This window comes from Halichoerus grypus, chromosome 8 (genome assembly GCF_964656455.1).
Source record: "Halichoerus grypus chromosome 8, mHalGry1.hap1.1, whole genome shotgun sequence".
Classification (NCBI taxonomy): Eukaryota; Metazoa; Chordata; class Mammalia; order Carnivora; family Phocidae; genus Halichoerus; species Halichoerus grypus.
The window spans coordinates 89621804-89644524 of record NC_135719.1 but is presented as its reverse complement, the minus strand read 5'-3'; the positions used below and the strand labels follow the sequence as shown (position 1 = coordinate 89644524).

The 22721-nt window shown below is 39.4% G+C and overlaps 1 protein-coding gene across 3 annotated transcripts in view; it reads right to left on the bottom strand.

Annotated features, from left to right (window-relative positions):
- Nucleotides 1-247: 247 nt before the first annotated feature.
- The window catches only part of AKAP6 (A-kinase anchoring protein 6), a 491158-nt gene continuing 468684 nt past the window's right edge, over nucleotides 248-22721 (bottom strand). For all 3 annotated transcript variants that reach the window (XM_078053548.1, XM_078053547.1, XM_078053549.1), the window contains 2 exons: nucleotides 8596-11996; nucleotides 248-3381 (listed from right to left, as the gene is read on the bottom strand). In XM_078053548.1, the coding sequence (XP_077909674.1) occupies nucleotides 8637-11996 (3360 nt within the window). In that variant the 3' untranslated portion in view covers nucleotides 248-3381; nucleotides 8596-8636. The remainder of the gene's footprint in view (nucleotides 3382-8595; nucleotides 11997-22721) is intronic.

The window sequence follows — 22721 nt, the reverse complement described above, 5'->3', positions numbered from 1 at the left end:
CAAGAAAAACTGTAAACCCTTTGTAGGCAGAGACTATGTTCTAGTTGCCTTTGTATCTCTCATGCCAAACACAGTGCCTCACACAAGTAGCCACTCAATGAATATTTGTTGAATGACTGCATAAATGCATAAATAAACGGGGCGGGGGGACCCTGCTTTATATGGAAACAGGTTAGGTTTGGATGTGATATAAGGAAAAGATTCAAGATGACTCCGGCACTAGACTGGGCCACTAAAGGACATGATGGATTATTTATTTATTTATTTATTGAAATTTACAATAATAGAATAAACATATATCTTGAATATATTTTTAGAGAAAACCACTTAAATATTCAGATATTTTTCTACATGTATGATGATAAAGACAGTTCCTCAATTTCAAGGATTCTGTCTGCTAACATTCACTCAGGTTGAAATGGATCTGAAAATCATGACAAGTGAAGGGCAGTTGAGGGAATGAAGAACAGAAATCACAGCAGCTGGGAGAAGACGAGTAACTGGCCTCAGTTATCTTCAAGGATGCCATGAGAAAGAAGGGGTAAAAATACTCTGAGCAGCTCATCAGGACAGAACCAGAACTGGGAGCAAAATTAAAGGCAGTGGGAAGGGAGCATTACGTAGTTTTTAGCAACCAAAGAAAGAACCTTCTGACAAAGACACACACCCAACCATGGGACAGCTTGCCTTAACAAATAATGAATCACTCAGTGGAAGGTGTAGGCAGAGTTGGTGTGACCATTTTCAAAGATGACTGGGGAGGTGGTGCCCACACACAGCAAGAGATTGAAGCTATCCCATCCCTTCCAACCAGAAAAAGTACTGTTCAATATAAGTCATTTTACAAATTCAGTGTTAATATTAAGTAGGTAATTAATAAACAAATATTTGTAATACCTCAAGGTCTTCAGTGAGCATATAACAGGTAAATGGAACGTCATGGTCAGTTTGTTCCAGTAGATGTAGACCTTGGCATTACCCAAGGAAAACTGAGGTTGTCTCAATATGTAAAATAATACCATACCTTAACAGAGATCCCAAATGCTCTTAGGTGTTTCAAAGACTCTAAGATTCGTTCTTTCTCTACAACTCGGGCCACTATCCCTGTGTCCTCTCTTATTTCAAGCCCAGCTAATTTTCTACAGCTGCCTCCTAATGAGCCATTTATCTCTAATCTCTTCCCCCGTAATCATCTTGACCACCACTCCTAGATGTCTGCCTAGAACTTCTTTTGAACTATTACTACCTATTCAAAAGCCTAGAATGATTAATCAATTTAGAAATATGTATGGAAAAGATTAGAAGACACATAACAATACAAATAGTTATTAGAATGGTAAAATTATAGGCTAGTATTTTTTAAACGTTCTTGGTGTTGTACTAATGTTCTAATGATAAATAAAATCAGGTGCAAAAGACTTTCCTTACTACCTGCCGTATTACATACAAAAGCTCCAACAACCTTTTTAAAGATTCCTCATTCAGTCTCCCAGTTTACCTTTGCCCACTATCCCTGCAATAAAACTTCACTCATTTTCTATTGTCTAACTTTCTGTTCCCTTCTAGCCCTTCTGTTCTGCCTTATCCCTCTTTGCTACTTCTGTCTTTGTGCCTCTTTTACCACTTTGCTCTTTTCTTTGCCTGCAGGACACTGTATCTCATTTGTGTGTTCACCACATCCATGTTGTAGGTAAGCCTCCTGAGGGCAGGGCCTTTGTCCATCTATGCATCTCCCACGTCTAGAATAGTCCTTGCAGATAAAATGTGTTAGTTAACTATCAGGTGAATGAATGATTGCATTACCTATTTTCCTAGTTGTTTATGTTTTAGTGTATGTCTCTCAAAATGAAAAGGTACGTGGCACCCATACTGCCTAATTCAATACTTAAATTCAGTAAATTTTTATTGAATACCTACTGTGTATCAGGCACTTTAGTAGGTGTTAGGATATAAATTAAAAACTGCATTTAAGAAGAGCAATAAAGACCAGATGGAATATTTCTCAGCTAATTTCTCTTAACACAAAATAAATACACCTGAAATCTATAGTCTAAGTCAAAATAGTCAAATTTTCTAGACTTTACTATCATCTTTCTAGCAAACCCATTCAAAAGAGTTACATAAAATAAATATGAGACTGACTAGGTAGCCTGAAGTCCAATATTAAACCATTAATGAGAAGTAGAAATAAAAAATCTAGGATAGGTTCTTATTGGCTTAGGGGAACTGGCATTTAATCATTTGTGTTCCAAGATCTTTATAGTGATCAGAAAGATTTTGAAAAGCATGTGTAGTTTAAGTAATTTTAAGCTTCTTACGCAATATCGATATTTTGGAAGCTACTACGTGTTACAGTTTTTCCAGAATCAGATGTAATAATTTGGTAAAGAACACAGGTAGAAGAGATCACTGATTTTCCTTTTCCCCCAATAAACTATGTTTATTATGCCAATTTTAATTACCATGCAATCTAATGGTTTAAGGCTTATATTTTCCACATCACTAGACATCATAAACATGAAAGCATTTTATACTGTCATTATACATCAATGTTTGTACTTGGTTATACATATATACAGAAATTATTCACACATCTTAACCTTGCTATTTCCTCCTTTCAAACCAACATAATTTTACCGTGAAAGCAGCTTTTTAATAAATGGTATAAGAAATACAGCAAGGCACACATTTTTAAAAAACTTTTTTCTCATTACCACCTCAAGAAGCATAAAAAACAAAAATGTTGTACATAATTTAACAGTAGAATGTCACCAGTTTATAATATACAACACCATATAGTTGTTTCTTGAAGTGCTGCATAGATAATTATTTTTAAAATAAAATAAATAAAATGGCGCTTTTAAAAGTTGCTTAATTTTGAAAGAAGGACCAGTGTTTCTTCTGTATGCTGCAATCAGAACAAATGTTGGCCTTTTAGGTAAACCTCTTTCAATAAACATAGGCATCATACCATAAAAAAAAAAATCCAGATTGAAACATGAACTTGGTCAAGTACCGGCAGGGGGTCATTCCAGACAGGTGAATGTAATGGACCATCGATTTGGTGGACTGCAGAACTTTAAAGAGTAGATGGGGAGGGAGGAGGCAAACGGAAAAGTCTCGCTGGAGAGGCGGGGTTGGTAGAGGTAGCTTGGGACAGGAATCCGTGGGAAAACGAGCAGCTTTGCCGAACTTCAAAGACAATCACCTAAAGAAAACCAGTGCACAATCCAGATCACAAGGCTCATGTGGACAAATCGCATTCGGAGGGAAGATTCATCTTGGGAGAGGTCAACGCAACAAATGGCAGTGACGTGATGAAACCACAGACTAACCCAGGGTGGGATTAGGAAGCCAGCCCTGAGTTACAGCCAGGCTTATCTACAAGAAACAAAAAAGGGATAGGAAAAGGTATCAGAAATGTCTGTTTCATTTGTAGAACTGAGCCCTTTGAGGAAGCCTGCCATTTTGGAACTACCTGCTGAGATGCTGAAATAAAAGGATACATAAAACATAGTGATTTTAATAGCCCAAGGTTCATATTACTGACAAAAATGTTTCAGAGTCAATTGAAAAATACATTTTTTTAAAAAAAAGACATGGTTTTAAAGAAAACAAAAAAAATCATCAAGTTTGACCTTTTCTCTGGATATCATCTACTCTTTTGCTTGTGAACTCAGTTTTGAACACTCAGGATAGCTTCAAATCACTATGAAAATGGGAGGCTGCTGGTGCCAAGCAACACAGCCAGGTAGCCACAGTGATTCCCAGCCTGAGAACCTGGACCCTCACGTGGTTTAACCTTTCCCTCAGGGACTGTGTGCCAGTGACAGTGGAACTGAACAATTCCACTATTATACAGCGGTGAAATATTCATAGCTTTGTTATAATTCCAAATGTTTCAGCCCCTTGCCGGTAAAAGGATATAACTTGGGCTTCTAGCTTGAATATGAATGCGTTTCATTTAAGGCATAGACGTCCTGTGCAAATAAGAATGACTCAATTATTTCTGTACATCTTGATGGCTCGGATACAAATTTGTTCCAAACTCAGTCAGTTCTGCCTATTTCTAAGGGGTTGAAAACAACAAGTTGGATGTGAAGAACAGCTAAATTCCAGGGACAGGCAGTCCAGGATGCAATTACTTTAGGTCTTCTGACCAGCTCTCAAATAAAGCAGGCGTTTGCTTGTCTGGGTTTAAACCCGAGTTCTGATGTCTGGTGTCAGGTTGCTTTATTGTCTTTCTAGAACTAAATAATCTCATTCTCCATCTTTCTCTTTCTCTATAATCTTGTAACCTGTTTACAAGCCAGAAAAGCTTCAGCAAATGTGGTTTGGCTGAAGTCATAGGAAGTTGGGGAGAGAAGGCAGGTTCTCAAGAACAGGGAGAGATAGACAGGAAAAGATGGAACAAAATTTGGTACACTCAAATACTGCAGTAACTCAAAAACGAGCATGGTGCATTGTTCAAATGAGGACTTGACTCACTTGAAACATGGACACTGAGTAAGGAATCCTTAGATGAGGCAAAGCTGGTCTTACTAAATGCCAGTATTTAAATTCTCTCTGGCTAATCAATTCTTTCAACTTGGCCCACTTGGAAAGGGGCAGGCAAAACTGACTGAAGCACAGATCTGGGGTGTGTGTGTGTGTGTGTGTGCGCGCGCGATGGGTGATGACCAATAAAATCTTTGTTATTTAGCATGGCAGAGCTAGTTATTTAGAAGTGCTGGAAAATTAAAAAACATTTCACATCCACCAGAACCCTGACTTACTAAAGTGATTTTAAAGGTAAATGTGATAAGATTACACTTGCATTGTTTAGTGAAAAATTAATACACTATCACCAAGAGTAGTTTCTTAAACCTGCTTGGCCAGCTTTGGATCATATTAAACATTTTGTGTCAATCCAACTAAAACAGAATAAGAATTTATGTTGTATACATGAGAAATGTTTGCTCTTAAAGTTTTCTCAGTTTGTAATGACTGAGTAGGAGCAATTTTACTGTGTATGCGTATACTTGAGCATGCAAAAATACAAGTAATTGCTGAAAATCTAAAATCTATGAGATACCAACAATCACATTTGCAGACCAATAAAACAGGAAAAGCAATGGAGCTTAAAAGTTCTGAAGGATACATATGCATCCTAAGTAAATACAGCCCCTCCAACACACACACACACACACACACACACACACACACACCCCATACACAGTAAAACAAAACTGAAAACCAGAGTAAACCAAAAAGGAAAAAAAAAAAAGTACACACTGGCTGCATGTGATGAGTTAAATTTTTATACCATAGGATTTATCCAGCCTGAAGTTTACGGTTAAATCATTCACCAAAGATCAGAGGCTTATGATGAGGATTATGAAGAAATAACTGTCAGAATACAGCAAAAAGATTAGTGCAAAGTACATCTCTTAGGCAGGTCCTAGGAGGCACTCCAGACATACATTATGTGCTTCCTCCAAATTAAGCAGAAATATCTGGGTCTATCCAGTTACCTTTCCTTTGATGTGATTTGCTATAACTGACCTCTCTATTTTGGTAGAAACATGGCACATAAATGAAAATAGTGAAAAGCACAGCAGTGTGCCTAGAAATCAGTGCAAATGCATCCTGCGTCAGACCATGTTTAAAACTTCAACAGTTTCAGTGGGTTTTTAATTAGAACAGTAAATGAAAAACCTCAAAACTTTTTTGGAAAAAATTCTTGGTATGGTTGCAGACTGTAGCTGGTGTTCCAAGTTGTAGCTCTTCCAGATGACATAACTTCATCATCTGAGAACTTATTTCTGGAAAAAAAAAAAGAAAGCCCAGCAAACTGAATGCAGTGTATTTTATTATTCTGATAGAGCACCCCAACTGATAGTTTTGAAATTGCTTTAAAAAGTAGAGCTTTTGGGTGCCTGGGTGGCTCAGTCAGTTAAGTGTTTGCATTCGGCTCAGGTCATGATCTGAGGGTCCTGGGATCAAGTCCTGCATCGGGACTCGAGAAGTCTCTGCTTCTCCCTCTGCCTCTGCCTCTCTCTCTCTCTCCCTCTCTCTCTTTCATGAATAAATAAATAAAAGCTTTAAAAAAATAAAAAGTAGAGCTTTTTTTCCCCTCTTTTGAATCTTGTAGGAAGAACAATGACAACAGTTAAGCTTTTATAGACACAAAGGCTCATATTTACCAAATAACTTTACTATGTATTCCTGATATTTAACACCAAAGGCATGTCAACTTTTGAGATTAAATAACTTATCCTGGTTGGTAGTATTTTAACAAAATGTAAATATCTATGCCCAGGTACCCAATGCTAACGACGGGTGAAAAATTTAGGCATCCAGATATTTGGTGTGCGTGATACAGAAAAAACTGAATAGGACCAGTGAATATGGCTATTTAAATGGCCCTTGGCTGATCACAAGTCACTTGGGGGCGACGTGAGTTCTGCGGAAGTAAAATCTGGCTGCATCTCCCATTGCCTGAGATAGGGCCAGGAACCACCTCTGGGGGCTCAACAAAATATCGCTGACTGGCAGCTGGGCTAGCTGATAGTTTTGCATTGTCGTGCCTGTGAAATGTGAGGGCTTGTGCCGATCCAACAGCACAGCACGTTCACTTGCCCAAGTCCAAAGATGGAGCTGCTTATCGTTTACATTTCGATTCTCTAGCTACGTCATGGACAGAAGAAACTCCCAGAGCATCTAAAAGGGAAGGGTGCGGGACCCAGGGGCTTCATCCGGCCAGCGCCTCTGGAGCCCCGGCCCTCAGCATGACCGCTGACTTGAGGGTCCCAGTCACACAGTATCATGCTCTGAGGGGTGTTGCTTTCAAGCCTTTATCCCCTTGCAGAAAACAAAAATCAGCCAGCCTCCACCAGCCCTTCTGCGGAGCTTGGATGAGCCAGCAATATAATCGGTACTAATAGAACTTGTTTAGAAGCAGCTTATGGAATTGCAGTTCCTCTCCCTTAATGGTCAGCTTTACTGCATGCTGATGGAGAATGTGATTATAGGGTGGACATATTTCACAGAAAATACATTTCTCTCTCTCCTACTTTTGTTCTCACTTGCGGCCAATTGTAAATTGAGTCTGAAACATAGAAAATTAGTTGAGCTATATTAGTAAGTATGATGTCTTTCTTCAATTTTGCATACTGAGTTTATTTTTAGGGTATATATATGGTATATATTTCCCCCCCCTCCCCATTTCTAGCAGCTCTACACAGAATCACACATTTTAATGAGCTTAGGGCACAGGTGTTGCAGGAAAAAAAATAATGATGTTTGCCATTCATCTTTCAAATTAAATAATGTGTTTTTAAATAGTAACTTTTTTCATAATACATTATGGGAACAACATTTATCTGTCACATTTTAAAAGATGTATTTGTAATAAATGTAAATTACTTTTAGAAAATCAGTAATTAGGCTCATCAAAAAATAAACAATCTGCCACAAAAAAGATAATCTTTAGCATAGTTAAGTATAATAACTGTTATTTGAATAAGTTAACAAATTAGGGTAGATTGCTTCTGTAATTCATTTCCTATAGCACGAGTTTAGGTTACGGCATTAAGCTTCTGGAGTGGGGGGTGGAGATGGCATTCGGCACCTCACACTTGGGTGAAATACAACTCTCACATTCAAAAGCTCAAATTTTCTTCTTTAGACTTGATTGAGAAAGTATATTCATCACTGGGGCTTAGAAACGGAAAATAACAGAATTTTTGTGTCACTTTTCAAGCTATATCATCATCTCATAATTATCAATCAATAGCTGTCTTATTAAATATGAAGAGTGGAATGACTTCCTTAAAAATTTTGATGGAAATCAGCCTGTCACCTTCAGGCAAAATTCAAAAATTCTGTTTTTATCAAAACGCCATTAACTTGTCATGTATTCTCTCTGCATTTGCTTTCTGGGCCTCTTCTCGGTCTCTGTGTGGATAAATAAGAGCCTCTCCTTTAACATCAACTTTCCCGTCCTGTTTGAATCCTCAGCCTTGGCCATGATTAGGAGCTGTGACAGCACAGCCTTCCACTGGGGAAGCAAATGTGATGATAGTTACATTAGACAGAAGCATAAAAGGAAGGCCCAGATCAGGAGATGCAGCTTTAGCCTATCATTGTTCATTTCCAGGCACTGGAGGGAGCGGGCAGCTCTGTGTGCAGGAAACTGAAGTGGGGCGCATTGTCACTATGCGTGCATTTTGATCAGAGGGTATAATTGCAATTGGGAGAACCTTTTTTCCTCCCTCACTGGAAGAATGTGAGGCCCTAAATTATTCGGCTACTTCCTCAAATTTTGTATCCTTCTTGCCAGAATGATGTAATAAGGATACTGTCACTAAAAATGTCACTTGTGCCGGTCTCTCTCCCTTTTGCCTCACAGTTACTTGCGTTGCTGGGAACGTTTCTTCCACCTAAATGTCTTATTCAGATAAATGTCTGCTGTGACCGGTCATTCTGACTAGTCTTCTCCCCTATCGTGGCACTGGTGACTCAAACTCATCATTGAAGTACATACGGATATATATGAAATTCATGTTAAAAATATATTAAGAATATATATTAAAACCTGAGGAGCATACATACCTTTCAATGAGATGATTTTCATGCGTGGAGAGGGTTGCATTCTACCTATGCATATTTTTATGTTGTTCTTCGTGAAGATTTAGAAGATTTTCTTCGCAGGTTAAAGTTTTGGGGTTGGGAAGCAATGCAGCCTTGTCTTTTGGCTGCTTTGCCTTCCAGGAGAGTTCTGGAACTCCAGATTTGGCTGAAGCAGTGTTACGTTCTTCTGGCACTCCTGATTCACCTGTGTTTTCACTGCCCAGCCTTGAAGTGGTTAGCTCTGAGCTTTCCCCACAGATCGCAGCTTGGGGTAAACCATCCGCTTCCTTTCCGACGTCAGATTCTTCCTGATGGGGAGGACTCGCAAGAGCCACCATGTGTGCCTCCTCAGCTAAGAGAGAAGTATCGCTGGACTTAGGGGAGCCTGCTGCTGCTTGTTGGGGCACAGCAGCCTTGCCGGAAACAGCAGGTTCATTTGGAGGAGGGCCAGAGAGACAGGGCTCGTCTCCCTCCGGGTCGTCCTCAACACAGGCCTCAAAGAAGCATTCGGGGTCCTCCTTGTCTTCTAAGCCAGAGTCGGTAATGTCCAGTGGCAATGGAGTGTTGCTCTTTTCTTCCACATAACTGGTGACCTCGCCACAATCACTGTCATGAGAGGAGAGAGATAAGTAGGAATAAAAGTCCCCTTTTCTCAGCTGGATGGGCCGGTGAGAATGTTCCAACACCTTCTCCTTGATCTGACTTAACGAGGCAGGAGCAGCTGCCTCATTTTCAGGTTGAGACTTACTTTTTAGGGCCGTTGAAGCCATGTCGATGATTTCCTTAACAAAGTCGTGTACGGAACAATCCTCAGCATCTTTTTGATGGAAAACATCTGGCTCACAGTCACAACAGGAAATGTTGTCACTGACAGAAACGTTCTCCTCTATTTCATTTTGTTCAAGTGCTAGGCAGCAACGAGCGGATTTTCCAGACACACTTGGTGCATCATTAGATGAAGATTTCAGTACATCAGAATCCTGTCTGTTGATAACTCTGGTTTCTGAAGGCAGCTCTGGGCAAGACTTCTCAGTGGCAGTAGAAGCAGTTGTTGAATTTTCAAAATGGTGGTGGCTTTGACATTTCTTTGGACGATGTCTAACAGTCTGGGGAACAAATTCATTTCCAGCAATATTTGCATCATCTGAGCTATCCATAAATACTTTATGCTTACAATGCTCACTGTCTGAATTCTTCTTCCCCGTTGTACCAAGATTTTCTGGTTCCTTCAAAATCCCATTCTGTTTGTCTTTCTGCCTTTCTGGAGTGCTTTCAATATTGCCATTTTCCATGTCAGCCACATATGGGTCTTTATTAACTTTGAAAATATTTTTCTTATTTTCACCCTTCATCCCTAACTCATGGGTGTGGGATAAACTCTTACCATTTCCATTACTTTCAGAGAGACATTTTATGGAGCTGTTTAGTAGAGCCTCAATGTTCAGGGTATCAGAGGGATTGGTCATCTCACTACTACTTACATCCTTACTGCCCTTTATTTCATCACTGAGATTGCACCTTCTCTTATCTTTTGTCAAGGAAAACTTTGGTCTGATCCACGTCTGCAGTTCATTCTTTATATAGTCCAGCCCTGACATCAAGTTGCATTCTTCATAAATTTCATCATCTGTTGCAATACTGGAGTCGTCATCCTCATCTTTGATGCATAGCTCTTCTTCTGTCAAGGTGAGGGTAGAGCTAGAAAGGAGGTCACTGTCATCTTCATCATCAGTGCAAGCAGAGGTGCAAGAGACATTAACAATCATGCTGACATTGACGTCGCTTTCATCAGCCACCGACCGAGTCAGGCGCTTCCTGAATGATGCATTTGATTCCGGGATCTTGTTCTTGTGTAATACAATATCCTCTGAGCAAAGAGAGAGCTCATCACTGCTGCTAAGTTCTGTAAGAGACGCTGGCGAGTCTTCATTGATAGAAGATGCTATGTCCAATGATAGCTGGCCAGTAAAGGACATCTTTTGGGAACTGCTTTGGAGAGTCATATCAGAAACACTCCGCTTTATCTTTTGCTCCGAAGGGCTCTGGATATTCTCCAAACGATTCAGGAGATCTAGTGTCCTTTTACTCAGTTCACCAACTGAGCCACTGCTCACGCTTATGTCCCCAGAGCTGTGACAGCTAAAAAGATCCTCATTGCTTTTATAGGATGTCAACCAACTTTCTAAGGAAGTGCTTCGCTGGAGGCTGTCACCACCATTTTTAAGGATGCCCAATCCAAATAAATCACCCCCTGGAGAAAGGGACTCGATAGATGAACTGTGGGATAACAGGGAGAGCTGTCTGCCATTCTGCATGCCAGTGAATGTCTTCTCTACATCACTACTTTTATATGAATTTCGATCCATTTCATGGGATGCACTTGCCAAAAGCCTTTCATGGGGAGGTGCATCTGGTTGTAACTCTGTAGCCTGATGTTTAGATTTGCAGGACTTTTTATCAAAATAAAAACCATGAAACAGGGGATCCTCCACATGTGCTTTTTCACTTTGTGACTGTTTCATTATCATTGGTAATTTGAGTTTTGAGCCTTGGAGGTAAGAGTAATCATAAAATGTAAACACATCATGTTTTCCTTGTAATTCTTCTCCCAAACAATCAGGGGTATATTTGGTAACACTGTTTAAATCTCCAACTTTTCCATTTACACAACCCACTGGTGAAATGGATGACTGAGAGCTATTTGGAAGCTTAATGCGTTCCTCCTCATCTTTAAATTTTTGCTTTAACACGTTAACGGCATCTCCCATTTGTGGGTCCAGATGTTCAGTTTCAGGGTTACTTGGGGACCCATCTACCGCATTGAGCAAGCACATTTCAGAGTTGGTAGTGGTTTCAGTGTCTCCTTCACTCATGATTCCACTCTCACTGCCTGAATTCTGGCTCATGTCACCTCTATGGCACGGGCAAGGCTTTACCAAATTGGAACCTCCTACAAGGTCCGGCAAAGATTTGGTGGATGAAAACGAAGAGTCTTTACTGAGACTCTTCGTTAAAACACTAGGCTGTGTCACGCTGGTGAACTTTGGATTGTTTTTCAGAAATGGCATGTGGTTGTCCTCATACAGTTCAACATTGTGGAGGCTGTAGACTTGGTAAATGTGTGGACTGGAGGGGGCAGTGATACTCGAGGCATACTGAGATCCCGCATGGTCACCTGCCTCTTCTTTGTAACCGGGGTCCTCGCTGCCTATCTCTTCAAGCTTTAAGGAAGGCATGACAGGTTGGGGTTCTTGATCAAGGTCATTTGAGTCTTCATTCAAACTAATTAACTTGTTACTTATGTCAGTTTCATCCCATTCCAGGGCATCCTCACTTGTCCCATTTAGATCCATCAAGCCAGGATCAATCACATTCAAAGTCTCCTGTGTAGGAGGAAGGGGAAAAAAAAGAAGAATTAGGGAACAGAAGCATGAACATTTCGTCCATTCAAAATCTCTTGGAAGAGTCAGGAAAGAAATTTGCCCCCAAGCATGGATTTGAAAGATAGCATAATTATCAGCTCTATTCTTCTCTGGAATAGCATCCAAAATTATTGAAATGGGTTTTTCTATCAATAGTAATTTGTCACTGAAGGCAATAATGTAGATTAAAATGTAAGATTATTACAGTCAAGTTGTAATTTTTGGAATTAACGATTTCCTATTGATTCTTCTACATTTTTAACCTGGGATTGGGTGAAGATAAAACTGTCAGGTAAACGAAGGTAAGAAGAGCCTGTGACATCTTTAAGGCACATTGACTCTGATACTCTTAGTTCTGCAGCCCACAGTGGAACACCATCTGCAGCCATAAATGGCAGACCCCCATAGACTCTTCTATGCCTGGGCTTTCCACTTGACACAGCCTTTGCCTTGGGCAAGTAGAATAGACTTATAGCCACCTGCAGAGCCATTCATGGTCAGAGACCCTTGCTTGTCTATCTTTTCTTCTGCCTTCCCTTTTGGAATTTGGCCCTCTCCCCAGTAGACCCAAGATAAACAACACTTGACTGGTTTCCTCACCTACATCTTACTGGACCCTGAGTCTTAGGCCCCAGTTCTCTTAGTCTCTCTCTCACTTCCCCAGTCTCTCCCTATGACAGAGATTCTACTTTGATCTTGTTAACTTGCCTCACTCTTGTCAGTCCTTTCCCTATTTATTATAAGCAGGAACCCTTCCCTCCAGCCCACCTCCAGCCCTAGAATAACAACTATCTGAAGACTTTCCTGACTCTCAAGTTTGACTCAGCCCAGCTTCTCTTACACTGCACTCTGCGTACTTGGGATCCTTGATCTTTCCTTGGACATCCTGGTTTTAACTTGGTTTAGGTAGAGCTTGACACATTATTCGGGGACACAGTGGTTGAATGGGTTCCTGGACTCTGTCCAGATTCCCTCACCATCCTCACTTGCTGCCCAGCTGTCTGGATTCATGCTAGAGCCAAGAGAGGTGATAGGGATATGCAGGCCTGACAGGCTCATCTACAGACAGAAACTCAAATAGAACTCTGCAGCTCAGCTTATGTTTATGCAGGGTAGTCAGGCAGATAAGCATGGCTCTAGAACTATGCAAAGTGGCTGAAATGCTGACTTTGCTGCCTACCAGCTGCGGGGCTTTGGGCAAGTTGCTTAACTTTCCTGAGTACCGATCTCTTTGCATCACTTGTGAAGGGGGCTAGCACTAGCAATCTTTTGAGATAATTCTGAATACTAATAAGCTAATGCTTGTGAAGGGCTGAGGAGGCAGTCAATATAAGGTAGCTATAATTCTCAAGGCCTTGAGTCGATTCATAAAGGGTTCTCTCTGCCTACCTTCTCTCCTTCTTATCATTTCTTTCAATTTGTCCTAAAAACCATAAGGGATTCATGACACGGTAGGTAGAGAGAGATATCACACAATATGAATAGGTCAGCATATTTGCATTACAATTCAGAATTATTTTAACAGCCTGGTTGAAAAACAGGCCATGATGCTTTTATTCCTCAGTAGTGGGGAAAAGGCTTCACCAGCAACACATTCACAAAACTTTCCCAAGAAGCCCTCAGTCCTTCCTGGAACTAGTAGTTAAAGGATACCACACAACCTCATTACGGGTAAAATCCCCATTCGCACTTTATTACACTGGATATGGAAGAGATTATCTGTATAGCCTGCTAAAGTTTAAAAGAGTCCAGTTACAAAGTAAACATTAATTAAGGGATATTTTTAAATTTTATGACAGAAATCTTTCATGCTGCCAATGTTACAGCAGTTAATCTAGAACACTGGCAGTCATCATACTCACTTGGGTATGGAGTACATTCACTGTGATGAATTTTTATTAGGATTTCTGTTTATTCTTTGCTTGCTGATAAAGGAAGTACTAATGACCGGTTAGTATGGCTAATGAATGTTAAAATCTTCAGCTGTAGAAACAATCAATCAGTCTAATCAAATAGTGTATTAATTTCAAATACTATCTTGCCTGACACCAGACTCTGAGAGTGCTAATAAATAATTGAACTGGTCTTTCCGAGAAGCTCTCTTTGTAACTCTCTGGTTGACTTCAACATTTAGCAGCACGGATTTTCTCTGCGAGTCCCAAACCCAGGGGCTCACACTAGATGCAGGAATTGTGCCATCTGAGTGTGCGTCAGGAGCTTAGCCGGTTCAACCGACGCCTGTAACTTGGACTTGTCTTCCAGGACACAGTCATTTTCCAACCAAATGCTGCCCTTTGTGGCTTTACAAATGCAAGCCTCAGGAAGTAGAAAACTTACAGCAGCACCTAAAAGAACAAATCCTTTGCTCAACTAGTAGTTGTAGTGGAGATTTTCCATTGGAAAAGATGAGACTTTTAGATGTAATATTGTCTTTTCCCCTCCTTAACTCTCTCTTCCTATACATCTCTTAAATTTATTGCAATTGCTGAAATTTTTTGTATGTCAATTCCTGGGACTATCTGACAAGATCTTTTAGAAAATCATTCACTTTGCACTTTAAGTTTTACATATGAAAGAAGTCCTATTTGTTCTGCCCTCATTCACTCCCTTCTGTTGTGGATTAAATTCTGTCAATATTTTCAATGAAATCTCCATTTCCTCAAGATTTAACCTCAAACATAAAATATCCCCTGGGGGCAAGAAAGTACGGAAAGTTTCCAAGAGGAAGGACATTGGGATATTTATATAACTAAAAAGTTATCTTTGAAAGAAATGATATGTATATAGAGTGATGTAACTTGCAGGAAAATTATTTGGTCGAATGCTCTCTTTGATGATAGCTCAGCAGCCAGTAATGCTCAAGCTAATTAACCATTTGTTGTTGTTTTTCTAGAGAAACTGGTGCTTTTTTAAAAGGCACAAATGTTCTTGTCTTTGATAAAGTGATAAATCAAAAATGGATTTAGACAAAATCTAAAAATATTTGACCAAAACCAAAAGGATGCTGAGTAGTCCATGAGGTTCCAATAGGGAGACTGCAATTCCAGAGATAATTCTGAATTAAATTAATTTGTGTGAGGCTCTTTCATTCATAAACTTGCTTCACTGGTGCAGAATTTGGCCTAAACCTAAAGTCTATATAAATAATTGCACACACATACACACACCCCTTCCAGATCTGCTCAAGAAACAAGTGGGATTAATTGGTGCTGGGTTTTTTTTTTTTTTTTTAATTCTTGGAAGCAAGTTATTTATTTCAGCACAATATATACAGAGAAAGTAAAAGAGGCTGGAGAAAAGATGATGATGATGAAAGAATCAAGATTCCAATTGTAGCAAGTAACATACATCGGAATTAACTTTCTTCTATACTTGTATGGCTTTAATTGAATTAGGTCTCCCAGGACTGCATTTCTAGGATTTTCTTAAAATTATAGGTTAAAAAATGGGTTTTTATAAGAGATGAGAAACCATTACCAGCTAAAGTGTGGGGATGAAGGAACCTGACATCGTATAAAACAACCCAACAGAGATATGATAAAGCTACCTCTAGATTCCTTTAATTTCCTTTAAAAATTTGCATCTTTTGAAAAAACTAAAGGAGGTCAAAAAGATCAGCGTGAACTGAACTGTTTCAGTCGAATTTCTGGTGCTCTAAATGGGCAAAACCATTAGGAGGTCTTGCAATTTGTGTTCCTCCTATTTATTCCAGATCCAGGAGTTTATTAAGCAGCACCACTTGCGAAGTCCTGGGAATAGAGATTTATCTATAGAAAAGTGGAATATAACAAAAACATACAAATAAATAAAAATGATAAAAACAGAAACATGATTAACTGTAATTGAGTAAAGATCTGCGTATTTACCTTAGAGCAAAAAGCAGACCACATGGAAGTTTGAGATGGTGGACAGGAAGGAGAAATAATACATATAGATCAGGGTGGGGGAATCAAATTAAACAAGGGGAAATTCCAACTTTCATATATTTGCTCTGTTTTTCTGATGCAATTATTTTCTCTTGCCTCCCCCTCCAAATCTAAAACCAGAGTTACTGAGCATTAGATGCAAAATTGTTTTCCTAAATTTGACTTAGGTGGAAATCTTTTAAAAACAAAAACAACATCAGCAACCATAAGAAATTCCTAGTTCTCAGAAAATGGAAAGACAGCTTTTAAGAGAACTCGGAGTTTGTTGTAATCTGCCTCTTTTAGGGGCAGAGATAGATTCAGAGTTAGATGAAAAAGAAATGGGATGAAAAGCAAAAATGTTCACTAAATGTTTATCAACCATTTGGGGATTTAGGGCAGAAACTCAAATAGATCTGAGTGTAAATCCTGGATCCCCTCTCTCACATGTTAGCTCTGTGGTCCTGGGCAAGTTATTTAACAGTTAGCAGTTACTTAGTTCAACTATTTAACAGGCCTCAGTTCCATCAGTTGTATGTCCAAGATAATCACAGCACATTGGGTCTACCTTAGGGAGTGTTGGGACCTTCAAACGAGAAAACGTATGTCAAGTCCTATGGGGTGGGGGGGAGTCAGGGGGTTGGCACACAGTAGGCGCCAACGACTGGCAGCTATCAGCATAGATTCCCTTTGCTGAAGTGGGACAGGACTGACAATTAAATAACTGTAACTTTGTTTGCATGAAGACTGGTGGCTGGTTGACTAATCTCTTTAGTACAACCACATGCATGGAATTTAATGAAATAAACATCAATTAGATCCCTTACTCACTCCCACTGCTGTAAATGGGGTGTGGGTTTGTCTTTGTCCTGACTGGGCTTATCCCTTAGGAATAACCAGATGAGAAAAGACACCTGCCCAGCTCTCAGCAAGGCCCATAACTCAAGCACTTTCTATTTCCTGAAAATAATCTTTTTTTTAAAAAAGGCAGGTCCATTGTCTGTGAATTTCTATCACAACTGACACATGAGAGCAATCAAATCCTGCTCACTATCTATCAGATTGACAATAATGTTAAAGTAACTTGTCTCAGCTCAGAAAATGCTTTGAAAGTCTATCTCACACTAATGATCAAAAACTGTTCTAGTGAATGCTCTTTTTCAATAACAAAGCTGATCAGAAACTCAAAACAGACAAGTAAAACCTAAAGTCATCTCACAAATCTCACTAAAATGAGTACTGACGTGGGCATATTTCCTAGTCTTGACTATACAGACGTTTCTGAAATAGTTGAAAATGAAAAATCCATTAGATGTTGTTTTAAAGTGAGTTTAATAATAGCAAAAATTGCCTTAGTTCTCAACAGGGCCCAGGGACAAAAGAGAGTCCGATATTAAGAATCAGGGGCTTTCCTCCCGATGTAAACTCCATGAGGGCAGGGGCTCTGTCTGTCTCTCTCCACTAGAGCCCCCAAACCTGAAACAGTGCCTGACAGAAAGCAGGTTCTCAAAAACCTTTACTGAGGTAACTGCATGAAGAAAGACTTGGCTGTGGTCTCACGAACTATTGAAGAGATCTGGGGAAAGGTCCCGAAGTTACATTCTGCCATGGTGAAACTACCTAGAAAATTTCTGACTTTCTAGCTGGTGCCACCTCTCAATTATAAAAGCTAGTATCCTCAAAAACATTATGCTCAGTGAAAGCCATAGAGAAAAAGTCATATGTTGTATGGCTTCATTTATATGAAATTTCAGACTAGGTAAGTCCATAGAGACAGAATAAAAATTGGTGGTCACCAGGGGCCTGAGGGAAAGAAAAGGGAGGCAATTGCTTAACATTTGTGGGGTTTCCTTTTGGGGCAATGAAAATGTTTTGGACTTAGATAGAAGTGATGGTTACACAACACATGAATGTACTCCATGCCAGTGAATTGCTCACTTTAAAATGATTAATTTTATGTTATGCTAATTTACCCCAATTAAAAAAAAACAGAACAGGCACCTGCATGGCTCATTCACTTAAGCATCTGCCTTTGGCTCAGGTCATGATCCCGGAGCCTTGGGATTGAGCCCTGCATTCGAATCTGCTTCTCCCTCTCCCTCTGCCTCTCCCGCCACTTGTGCGCGTGCTCTCTCTCTCTCTTTCAAATAAATAAAATCTTTAAAAAATTAAAATAAAATAAAATAAACAAACAATCTAACAGGAGTCTTCAGTCCTGTTGAGTTTCAGAGCATGTAACACCATCAAACATAACAGGACTTCATCACTCTATTGAGGAACTTGCTTACGAAAATATTACAACAGATAATATTTCTGAATTCATTTATATCTCAGTGCATATATTATCAAATAAAGATAATTTTTTATTACACACTTCTTTGGTCTGTGCACATGCTCATCATTCTCAGAAACGCTGAAGGAAAGAGCACGCTGTGTATACTACTTCTCTTAGTTCAACTTCATTCGTTTTGATGCAGCAGTCTCTTCTGAGGAGAGAGGAGTGGGATTAATAGAGCCCTTATTTGCTGGGATAGTCCAATCTCCTTTGACCTTATTTTACTGGATTCCTCTGTAGTATTTGACTCCATTTTTCTTGAATTTTTTCCTCTTTTGATTACTTTGATGCTAAGCCTCCTCATAAAATCCATTTCAGCTGCCTTTTAGATGACAGTATGTCTCACAGTTCTGTCTTGCCTCTTTTCACCCTATGGACTCCCCTGCCTTGAGTTTAGCCACATTGCTGTTGTCTATTATTTTGAAGGGTATATAGGCTATGTTGAAGAGAAAGGAACTCAAGAGAAAGTTTGGGGGGGAGGGGGACATTGCAAGAAGAGGGAACGGTAAGAAGCAAAGGCAGATGGGATAGAGCTTTATGGGTACTTTTATAGGAGGGAAGAGCAACCGGCAAAGGAAACAAACAGCAGGAAAATCCAAGTAGGACTGGTATAATATTCTGGGAGCTGAGAGAAGGGGACATTTAAAGCAGTGGGTGGTTAAGAGTGTTAGAAGAGTAGAAAAGATAAGAAGAATGGGAGGTGAGGGAAAGCCACCGAATTAGCAAGAAGAAGGTCATTTGTAACCTTAGAGAGGTAAGGTCCTAGAGGCTGGGAGGTGAGGAAATGAGCATCGGATGTGTCAGCCTGAAGGAACCCCAGATCCACAGTAAAACTGCTGTTGAGATTGGGAGCCCTGTCCTACCAGGTGCTCTTCACCACCTTTCTTGTCCTCCAGCATCAGTCTTGGAAGGGGAATAGAAGTGGAGCGACCATGGAAGCCAAAGAATGTGCAAGGTTCAATAAACAAGGTGATCGTGAGGCTGTAGGAAGGAATTCCACAGACGAAAGAAGGATCCATAAAATATAAGCACCGCTTTCTTCCCTTTCTACAACTTCAGTTTCACTGGAGAGCCTGCCCCACAGGAGTGCTATTTAGATTAAGAAGCAATATGTTTGTGCCAATCAATTAAGGACATTTAGATATTGTCACAATCACTAAAGAACTCGTAGGTGCAGTAGCCTCAGTGTTGGTAGTACTAAAGCCACGTAGCACCAGTCAGATGCCTTGCTCCAAGCTATGTTGTCCTTAAACACATTAATTCTTGTACAAATCATTACTTGTATCTCTTAGGCATCCACTGTAGAAAAAAGGTACCTTCCCACCCAACTCTGAGTGTTTTACTAGAAGTAATTAGAAAAACCATCTACTATCATTGGTAAATAAATTATTTTGTCTTGACTGTTGCATTATATGCAAACATATTGACACTTTCATCATAGTCACAACAGACTAAATAGGAAAATTACTTATTTTTCTCTTCTTCGTCCCTATTTTGTTTCCCTGAAAATTTTTCCCCAGAGTTTCAAGAAAGTAACTAAATTCAGAATTGCTTAAAAATGAATCAAAAAGAGAACTTAGGAAGAGATTTTTAAATAAAAGAATGTCTTTATCTGACCTCTTCAGTATTATAAAGAACTGAAACAAATAAAAGGAAGTACAGAAGAAACATAACTTCGGTAAAGTTGTAAAAACCCAACCACAATAAAATGGTGGCATTTTCTACACTCTAGCACGTGGTAAACCCACTTGGATGACAATGACTGGAACCACATGTCAAGTCTCGTAAACAACTTTCTTCCCCCTAATGATAACATCTGGCCTCATTTTTCTGGCATTGTTTTAGCTGTTTGGTGTTTGCCTTTTGACAGTCAGGACTGACATAACATTTGAGTTTTGTGCCTCTGGATGTTGTTTTTGCCTCACCTTTGCCTTAGTGAAAAGTAGACTCTTGTCCCTCCTTTATGATAAAGATCTCCCATTAATAAAAACCTGCATTTTTTAAAACCTACAGAGCATGTTCGTAGTAAAGAGGAGGTGAAAAGTGCTGTCAACAAATGAAGTTTCCTAGCACACAGGCTTTTCTGTGACATAGACTTGGGTTTCCAAGTTCAGACTGAATTTTAAGAACACGAGATTTGTGGCATGCTCCTGAGGTAGCCTAATGTATAAGGAGAGCCTTGCCAACATGCTGAGGTCTGCCTGGAAAGCCAAACATCGGATAATGCCCTTTACAAAGTACGTATTAGTTGAGAGAATTGTGTGTCTTTTCATTCTCACCATTAAGAGCCAACACGGTGTTATTATTGTTCTTAATTGTTTGCTCCTCTCAGATAAATAGGGTGTGGGTGGTTTCGTTTTGGTTTTTATTTTTTTTAATTCTAAGACTGTGATTACAACGCAATGTTCAGAGAAAAAAACTAAGACTAAAATGTTGGCCAATTTTGATAAACCAGATTATCAAAAATGGTACATATAATTTTAGTCTCTTCTCCCTCCCAATCAATCAAACTTATCTTGCTTTTCTGAGTTTATCATCTGATTGGCCCAAGGTTTAAGATGATTAACAGGCAGCTCATCTATGATTCACTTTCTTATGATGGCTTAACCCTTGTTTCTATTATCTGATTTTATTTCATTTGATTTATACCTTTAATAGACTCCTTTAAAGGTAACTGCTTTCAGACTTAGGGAGAGCTAAACATTCTCAGAATTGCTAGAACATCTCCCTGGCATTGTCACTACTCCCTCCATAAAAGTGATGAGAGAGTATACAAGTTACACTTGATGCTGGAAAAGCTGCTTGAAATTTCAGGATGAATTTTCCTATAAGGTAATAAACATCTTTGAAGTAAGTTTCCAAGAGATTTTATACTTTTGATTCCTAGAATCCTTAGACACGTTAAAAATGCAGAATCCCTGGGGGCATTTTCTTTTTGCGATCTCAAGAAATATTAAGGATCCTAAGATCCGATTATATTTAAAAATTCTGTCTTGATTGCAATAGGAGCTCTGGTCCTGGTCTCTCATGGAGAAGGCACTTGAGAGTTTTGAATGTTGGGACATTAATTCAAACTGTAACCCAAATCAAAGGTTCCCAAGTCAAAGACATGTAAATTTCATTCTAGAGGAAAAATGATCTCAAAATGTGAATTCATTTTGTAAATTAAAAAAAAAATAAAAAGCTATATTAGAGGTTTAGGGTCACCTTAATCCCTTAAAATCCTTTTGCAAGGCAAAGGCAAAAATAACCAAAAGTAACTCTAAGCCCCAAACCCTTCAGATAGGGATCCTTAAGATGGCAATTTAGAGAATATGCTGAGTTTATAGTCCAGGGAGGCAAGACACCAACCAGCCGGTGGAGCTAATTACCTGGGCAAGACCTGCTGAATTTTCTACTCTAGGCACTCGACAACGGTAGCATTTGTGACTTATCCCTGCTTTGTTTGCAGTCCGTGCATGGCGTAGCATATGTTGACTACATAAACCTTGACTGCTTTTTTTTGTTTTTTCCTTAATAAATAGCAAGTAATCAGGGTAATATAATGTAGGTGACCTCCACCTCTTACCAAATCAACAATATTTTTCAAAGGTCTACTTTACACAAGACATTCTCCTGGCAAACATCACCGCTGCTATTAGGAAGCGTGGGGAATACATGGAGAACTAGAGATCCCTTATGTTTATCTGCAGATAGGCTCCATACCAAGGTAACAAAGCGTGATTTTTTTCTCCAAATTTAAAGTCCCTCCTCCCACCAAATTAATCATTTTCTCTCGTTATTTAGCAAAATCACTAGATGAGCTGTGACTCCATAAACTTTAGGAACTCATTTATTATGTTGCCTGATCAGACCTTGCATTTATTTACACAGTGTACCCATAAAACCCAGCTTTCATTAGTGCTGGGGAGGAACAGTCCTGCTCCCTACGCTGGGGAAGGTGAAGCTGGAGAAGATAATTAACCATGAAACAATAAGGAGGCTTGCTGGGTAAGCAGTAGTGTGAAAACAGTTACTACTCACAAAAGAGGGGAAATTAGCTTGCTGGATAAAAAAGGAAGTGTCAGATTGAAGACTGAAAGGCCTGCCAACAGAAGTAGATAGCTCTATGCATCATTAATGAAATTTTTTAACACTTAAACGCCACAGCTGTCCACATTTAAATGCATGTAAATGCCATGTGTTTCCAGAGATTAATATGCATGTTGAAATATTTCTTTTCCCCTTAAACTTCGAGATGTTGTCTCTGTCTGTTCATTTCACCTACTTTCTCTCCAAGAATAAAAATGCACCAGCTCTCTCAGCATTGTGTCCTCATTTCCAAAACCCACGTACGCCGAGCATCCCGGAGATGGGCAGCACGCTCATTATATTTTAACAAACACATTATTTTACATTCATAATACCGATATTTTAGTAAACAGAAAGTTTGTTTTGATTTTGCTG